At 39.6% G+C, this 8,100-nt stretch overlaps 1 protein-coding gene across 2 annotated transcripts in view; it reads left to right on the forward strand.

Annotated features, from left to right (window-relative positions):
- The window catches only part of gabra3 (gamma-aminobutyric acid type A receptor subunit alpha3), a 97,177-nt gene extending 89,826 nt beyond the window's left edge, over nucleotides 1-7,351 (forward strand). For both annotated transcript variants that reach the window (XM_069146869.1, XM_069146870.1), the window contains one exon: nucleotides 70-7,351. In XM_069146869.1, coding sequence (XP_069002970.1) covers nucleotides 70-390 — 321 coding nt within the window. In that variant the 3' untranslated portion in view covers nucleotides 391-7,351. The remainder of the gene's footprint in view (nucleotides 1-69) is intronic.
- Nucleotides 7,352-8,100: the final 749 nt, after the last annotated feature.

Genomic DNA, 8,100 nt, shown 5'->3' on the forward strand with positions numbered 1-8,100 from the left:
TGGAAGTATTGTTTTAGTCTGGTGCTTCGCTCCTGACAACCTTTACTTTACTGCCTTCTTCCTTTTCAGAGAAGAGAATCTGCGACTTTGTCCAAAAAGGCAAACAACACCTTCAACATTGTTGGAACCACGTATGCCATCAACGTAGCTAAAGACCAAGGTTTAACGACCATTTCCAAGAGTGCCACTGGAGCGTCGGCCAAACACCCCTATCTGCATAAAATGGATGACCCCTACACAGAGGCCAAGAAATCCTACAACCGTGTCAGCAAAGTGGACAAGATATCGCGCATCATTTTCCCAGTTCTGTTCTTCATCTTCAACTTAGGCTACTGGGCCACATACGTCAACAGAAAGCCCACCATCATAAAGGCAAACAACCCAGACTGAATACGACCACGTGCTAGGCTTGATCCGGTTGGGTTCGGAGGGTAGACAGGTTTGCAGGAGGCCACGTCCATTACATCTTATCGTGTGTGTATGTGTGTGCGCGCATGTTTCGTGTGTCTGTTTTTTCTTAAGCGTTTGATATTTTTGCACGTCTGTATAGATGGAAGGCAAAATTTGAACTTACAGTAGACTCACATATAGTAGTGGACCTTGGAGGAAGCACATTCTTACATCATCTGTGTTTGTACAGCATTTCTTTTCTCCCCTCCACACTTAGCTCTGGCCCCGTTTCCTATTGCGAGTAACCAGGTGTTCCTTTGCTGTATCTTGATTGCTTGCCGTTTTCGTAGAGTAGTCAAATTGTCTTCTCACTATGTTTTGACATGTTTGCGCTTTGCTTATAATAAGTTAGAGCAAGCATGCATTTGAAGTTTTCATTGTAGCTCATGACTGATGATAAGGCTTCGACACATCTGTCGAGTTGACAACATGCATGCACACACGCACACAGACACAGTGACGCATCGGAAAACGGCAGCAGGGCCATTGGCTGGTTGCCTTACTGTGCTCTTTCAGCTGGGGGGCGGCCCGTATAGTTCCATAGGAACATCATTAATAATAGTCAGTGTCTGTCCTTCGGCTGGCGCTGAATTCCTACAGTCCCAATCTGGAATTGCTTTCACGTCTCGTGGGGCTGCCTGTACATTTTCTAGTCCAGTGACTCGTATTGTTTTAACTTGCCGAGTATGTTCAACAACAGAGAAGCAATGTGCCTTGGTAAATACACACATCATAAAACAAAAAAAGGCTTTGTCATGCTTTCACCTGCATTAGCAACACACATATGCACAAAGGTCTGGGTGTATATTACATGCAAACATTAACTGGTGTCCACAGGCTGCTTATACACTGCAGTATGTGGCCGTGCCCCGCCCACCACCTGCCATGGGCATAGTCACTAAGTGTAAAATTGCCCATTAGTGTGGAAGGTTAACAGACCTCTGCCTGTGAAAAGATAAAGCAAAGAGATTAAAGGATCTACTGCAGTCCAGAACAATTTTCATGTGCATTTATGTTTTGACTCACGGTGCAGTGTCTCTGTGAGCTGACCAGTCATAACAAACTACCACCATTACCTCAGACTGAAGTCGGATTCTGATTTGCCGTTTATTGTACGTTTTCCACGAAAATGCAAATAACACAAGATGTGTCACGCATTAAATCCTACCAGGCACTCTTTCTTTTTATTATGTATGTTGTGGGCAGGCACCCTGAAGCCTTTATTTCCTTGTTTTCTTCACATCAATCACTGTAGCTGTTAAGACTCCATTATCATTTTTCTGTATTTCTGCCTTGTCATAAAGCAAGATTTAGACTCATGCTGTACTTTTGCCCTTTTATACTTTATTGTGTTAAAGTATATTGGTGTTGATTTGATTGTCTACATATGTTGTATTGTCTTTTGTGTTTTATAGTCGACAACAAAAGCCAATATGTCACAGTCATACAGTATTTCTAAAATTTCAGAGACACTCTCATTACTGGAGACAAATACACTGCAAAATTCTGTTCTCGAACAACAAATTAAGTAAGTTAACACAACTAAAGATCAAACCGATTACTTTTCAACGCGTGATGATCAGAGTTTCACATCAGATTTGTCTCCAGCGGCGACATGTGTTTCCATCTATTGTTTGTTCAGTGACATCTATATTTCTCTGTGACATTCTGTATGTGTTCAATTTGGTACGTGTTTATACGGATGTTATATAATTCAAAAGCAATTTTTGTTGCTTTTTTTGCCAGACGCACTCTGGATATTTTTCTTAAGTATACACTCTTAGACGACCACTGTACTTGAGATGCCGACACGCAGTCGATCTCTTCAGACTGTATCTTCAGTGGTAAGCCTGAGAGAATCAGTGGACTGTGCTGTGGCCTCTGTAAAGGTTTGCCAATAACACAAAACATGTACAATGCGTCAGTCACAGGTTTATGCATGACAATCTGTACATGTTTATGTCTGCAGCCTCCAATAATGGTGTTTGTCACATGGAAATAGGGCTTAGTATCAGTGTTTCTGTAGTTCATCCCACTTACTCATCAATTAGACATATAACCTCAGCAGCATCTATATAAACACACGTATTTATGCATATTAATGTGATAGTTGGACTTTACAGCCAGCACAAAGTTCTGAAAGTGTTTTCCCCTCATTTGGTAGCACACAGACTCTCGGTTTAACCGGCCTACACACACTGAGCTGGCGCAACATTCATCTCCATCAACATTACAATACAACATGAAGCCAAGGAAAGTCACCTTTTTGTATGAAGGCGCAATCCTTCATTTAGTTCTGACCTTGGAGCATAAATGGAGGTCACTCTTCAAACTTATAATTGCTGGTTAAGCTTAGATATAAAGAAAAAATTAAGGGTTATTATTCTTTTTTTTGGTTCATTATCCTTCAAAACTATTGAATAATAAATCAGATGTTGATTTCATGATGATTAAATGTTGTGATTAGACGGTGGGTCGGTGGTATCACAACTCCTCTCGGTGATTTTAATTCTACACTGGTGAGGACAGAAACCGTTACATCCAATCAAAACATGTGTCCAGAGGCTGCAGCCCACGTGCACGGGGACTTCGAGACCGTTGTAGACACTCTGCTTTATTTACCACAGAAACTAAACAAGCATGAGCATCTCCTGGTAAACCATTTTATACTCCAACGCACATTACAAACACAAACAATAACTAGACTGTCATATTAAATCATGACACTATAAACTCTGGATTAACGTTGCGAGAAACTAAAATGATCCAATTAAGTTTTTTACAGCCAAATTAAATGTATCATTACAAACCGAGTGAACCAGGTCCCTTTATATTAACAATATTTAATACCTACATATATTTCGGAACACCACAGGCAATAACAGACATCATGCTGCTGACACGGTATGGCTTTCTAAAGCAAATATATTTCATGAATTGAAACACTGTTCCTGCAAAGCACCCCATCTCGTTTTCAGACTGAATTTGGATCATTTTGTGATTCATAATACACATCTGCTGAGGATTTATAAAGCCTGCTGGCTGCGGCTAATTCCGGATCTGATGACACACAGCACTAATGTTTATGCATGATTCCTCTGAGTAATACGATAGAGGTACTGTAGGTAAGTAGTTCTCAGCCGTGGCTGCTGAGTATTTGAACCACATTGGTGAAATAACTTGTGTCAAAGACAGTCATCCTCTTTGTGACACAACAGTTTTAGTAATAAATATTAGCGATATGGCCACAGACCCTGTCATGGCAGTATCTGCTGCAATAAAGAGCAATTCACATGGTAATTTCATGTACCTTAAAACTGGTCAGTAGTGGAAAAGTATCCCAAGTTAAACCCATTCACATTGCAAAAAAAGTTTGGTGTGTGATTTCACTCAAATATTTATACATGTTTATGAAATGATTCATTTCAAATTTCTAGATTATACAGATTATGACTATTATTTTACTATCTAAAATGTTTACCAGGAGTTTCATGTAGATTTTGGTGTATTTTGCTCTGGATGTGATACCTGAATATTCAATGAATGAATGCATGTCTGTAGGTTATTTATGGAGGTGCACTGGACCACCGCTTTGATGCAATTTGGTTCAAATTGTTAGAATTTATTTTTTGGTTAAGTAGAACATGCAGGATTACCTTTTTTATTCACAAGTCATCTGTGAGCAGCAAAAAGAGGGAAAACACTTCCAGAGCTTCACAACCACAACCACTGCACTCTGTAACTGAACTACAGACGAATCACCGTCATCCAAACCACTCAGATTGATCACTAAATGGCCAAACAAAACATACAATAGTGCCAAATGATCAGATAATTAATCATTTCTCAACTATAGAAAAGGGAAAACATTTGTAGTAATTCAGAAAAAAATCTAAATAAATCTGAGGGGTTTAGATAAACAGGACTTTACTGTTGCCTTTTAGGTTTGGTTATGATTTTTTTTTTTATTTAATCTTCTCTTTACAGGGCCAGAGTTAACTTAAGCAGAATCATGTCATCCTACAAGATACAGTATATTAAGACTATATTACTATGAATATATTTATGCTATTCAATACAGCATTAAATATTATACATTTTATACGACATAACCTCAACAGCATTGATGCAAATCTCCTGATGCGTAGAAAACAGTAGACAAATAGATGAACTTAACAAATTATTAACTAAATGGCAACAATTCTAATTGCTAAGAATAGTGTAACTAAGTTGTGAATTTGTAGATATTGTGAAATCAATTCCGATAGTTTTTGTGAATATTGATATGTCACGTCATTTATTTTTACATCTGATAAGTACTGCTGTCTTACATAGCGTTCTGTAACACTACGTGTTATGGTATTATAAAGACGCACAGTACAAGTAATATTCATCAAGCTATTTACAGGATCAGTACCTTGTGTGCACTTTTTCAAACCTAAATGTGAATTAGCAGCTGTCTGCAAGCAGAGTTGTACACACTGTGTTCTCTCTTCAGCAATTTCACTGCATGTCCCTACGTATTGAGAGATGAAAGACCTCCTCCACAAAGACAGGAGGGAACTTTGTGTTTTTGTTGGGAAGTGCTCTCTATATGCTCACTGACTGGACTCTGTATGTTGCCCTCTCTCGTTCATGTGCTTACTGTATGAGATGTAGCAAATGGAAATGAGGATTAAAAGGACGATGTATTTTGTCTCGGAGTAATAAGGCCCTTCTTGGTCACATTCGAGCCTCAAAGGGTGCAGATTTTCACCACAGCGGACTCGTCAGATGTTCCCTCAGAGGCTCATGTGACAAGTATTTTTGTCGGGACTCTTTGTGTCATTGTTGGTGCTGTGCATGCAAAGTCCTTCTGTTTGTGCTGTTTACACTGTGATTTATTAGTGAAAGATCAAGCAGTACAAAGTGAGGGCGCCTGACTGGGAACAAACTTTCTGCACAAACTCAAATCAGAGCATAGCCAAAATCTCTTCCGAAAGCTTTGTGACATCTGGCATAAAAATATCAAACTCACAATATTGATAACTAATGTACATTATACACAAAACATGTAACAAAGCCAAGGCACCACATATAACTCAAGGTCTACACTGTACATTTCCATACACTCACTATTCATATTGTAAATCTAATGTTGGGCCTCATGAGTACAGTTCGTCCTGCCTGCTAGTTATTGGTCAAACTAGGCTTCATAATTGACAGCTAACTTATTTCCAAAAAGATATCTTAATGGTATGGATTGAGGAATGGCGTTATCAAATATTAAAGTTGTTGCTACACAGTATAAAGCTGGGAAAGTGTAATATTTTTCTTCTGCAAAGCCCAACATATAAACACTTAGCTGCACTGGTGAACTTTGGCCAGAAGGCACAGCAACAATCCACAGATTTGACTTCATGAATGATTTAACATTTAAAACCAGCACATCTTCAAAGGCCGTCTACGAGAGAAAACTGCCAGGAATTCCCAACAAGCCTTGTTTTTTTTAATTCATTTCGGAGCATCAACGATTTCAACCTTTCTAAAACGACATGAAATAAGCAACCAGATATCAAAGGATCTAAAAACAAAATCTACTCAAGTCTGTGGACTAGTTGGTTCATTCATGAAGCCGAGAGGTTTCAATATGAACATCAGCGAGTGTTTTGAACAAACCCGGCTGAGCTGTTGTCTGCTTTGAAGGTTACTGCTATCTGGCTGCGGTCCAGTCCTGACTGCCCTGTAGGTGCCTTCAACTGCACAAGAACGCTATCATGGTTTTAAAACGGAGGCACCTCGTTTTTCTCTGCCCGCCAGGGAAAATGAGCTCTCTACAGCCCCTCACATCAACAGAAGGTTGCTTGTTTGCGCTTGCTATGATAGATGAAAATGATTCTTTATGCACCAAGTGGTAACTGCTCATACCATCTGTAGGACCATGTAGTGGTTTGTTTGTGTAAACGGAAAACACTGTTGTGCTCATCTTCCTGACCTCAAACACAGAAAAAGACGACACTTTTGGAGAAGCTGATTACATTAAAGACCTGTACACATCCATAGATTGGATGAAAGGCCTGCTTCAACTGGGATAATAGCTCTATTTGTACAATATGCAGGATAACATGAGGATACCAACACAAATCACCAATAAAAATTACTGAATTATTCTTTGATCGGCAAAAGATGGTAAGACCTACCACATAACACAATAAAATATTTCCTTCCACATTACCTGGGATAAAGAACAATGAGAGCTGGTGTCACATAAAATAATCAAAATATTATCACTATAAAGCTGCGAGGTGAAAACAATCAGTGACGAAACATCTGAGAGATAAAGCCCACAAATGAAAAAATAAATATTCACATTTCAAGAAAATGCCAAGTTAAGAGTTAAGCAAGTCATTCCTGCATGAAAAATGAAGAATTCAATCATATAAGTGTATAATTTGTACAAGCTGATGACCTGTGTTATTACGGTAAGCCGATAGATGCAAACACTAAACGTGCACAAAGGGTTAATGTGCTTCTCTGAGACATGAAGTCGTATTGTGAGTAAAGGAATTCATAGTGTTTACACTGACCCTCTCACTGATGTGGAAACAGGATGCTGTGCTAAAGGAGGGAGCCGATAGCTGATCTCCACTGACTTCTGAGGGAGGCGAGAGCCATCCTGTCAGGCATAAAAAGATGTTTCCTCTTCGTTTTAACCTTTGTTACCCACCATTTTAAAAGTGTCCACCTTTTTATTGCCAGGGGTTATTTGTGGGGACTGCTGACAAACTGTTTCCATCCTTTTGTCCGGGAATTGCTGTACTTTACAGTAAATAAAGTTAAAGTGCTTTCCTCTGTCTGTTGGTGTGACTGTTTGGGAAAAAACACACCTGATTCATGTGAATTAAAAACATTACAAAGACCACTGAAGCTCCCAGTAATACTCTGTTCCTCCAAAAGCCACTCAGGGGAGTCTTCAATCTCACGGACATGCAGCTCTGCACAGGGGATGATACCATTACAGAGCAGCGAGCCGAGGGTCACTTGTGATGCAGGTAGAGAAACGCATCTTAACATTTCAGGCAGCCAACTCGCACAGACAAGATTTATATGAATGCAGCATGCACAAGGTTGATATCCAGCTTGCAAGCAAATACGCACCGAGCTCGGCACAGCAAGACAGGGTGACGATAACAACCTCCACCAAGATCACATCGGACAACCAAATGCTAGATTATGTAGAACCGACAAAATACAGAGATGACTCCAGCTGCCATGTGATCAGTACTGAGGGAAGCACCTTTAAAACAATGCATGGAATAAACTCTCTGATAACACGCATGGAAAAATTTAACTCAAGCGATTCAGCTGATAAGCAGCAGCAGCAGGCAAACACATGCAGCGTATACTTATTAACTAAATCAAATATAAACCCTGCAAAATCTCTACCTATATGACGTTATGTCATGTTGTTGTGCAGCAGATGACCTTAAGCACAATTGAGTTGAGAATAAGTGCAGCTGAGTGCAGCAGCAGCGTAAATTGCAGAGCACTCAATGCTTAAAGATGTAATTATGAAAAGATGTGACTTTAAAGCATGACTTAAACCAAGATATTGTTCTAATGCTGAGCTAAATATGAAGTTAGTGGGGAGATGTGAAAGCTGCGGCCGAG

Source organism: Embiotoca jacksoni, unplaced genomic scaffold, assembly GCF_022577435.1.
Source record: "Embiotoca jacksoni isolate LCO1_2020_lvr unplaced genomic scaffold, fEmbJac1.0.p SCAF_13, whole genome shotgun sequence".
NCBI classification, from domain to species: Eukaryota; Metazoa; Chordata; class Actinopteri; family Embiotocidae; genus Embiotoca; species Embiotoca jacksoni.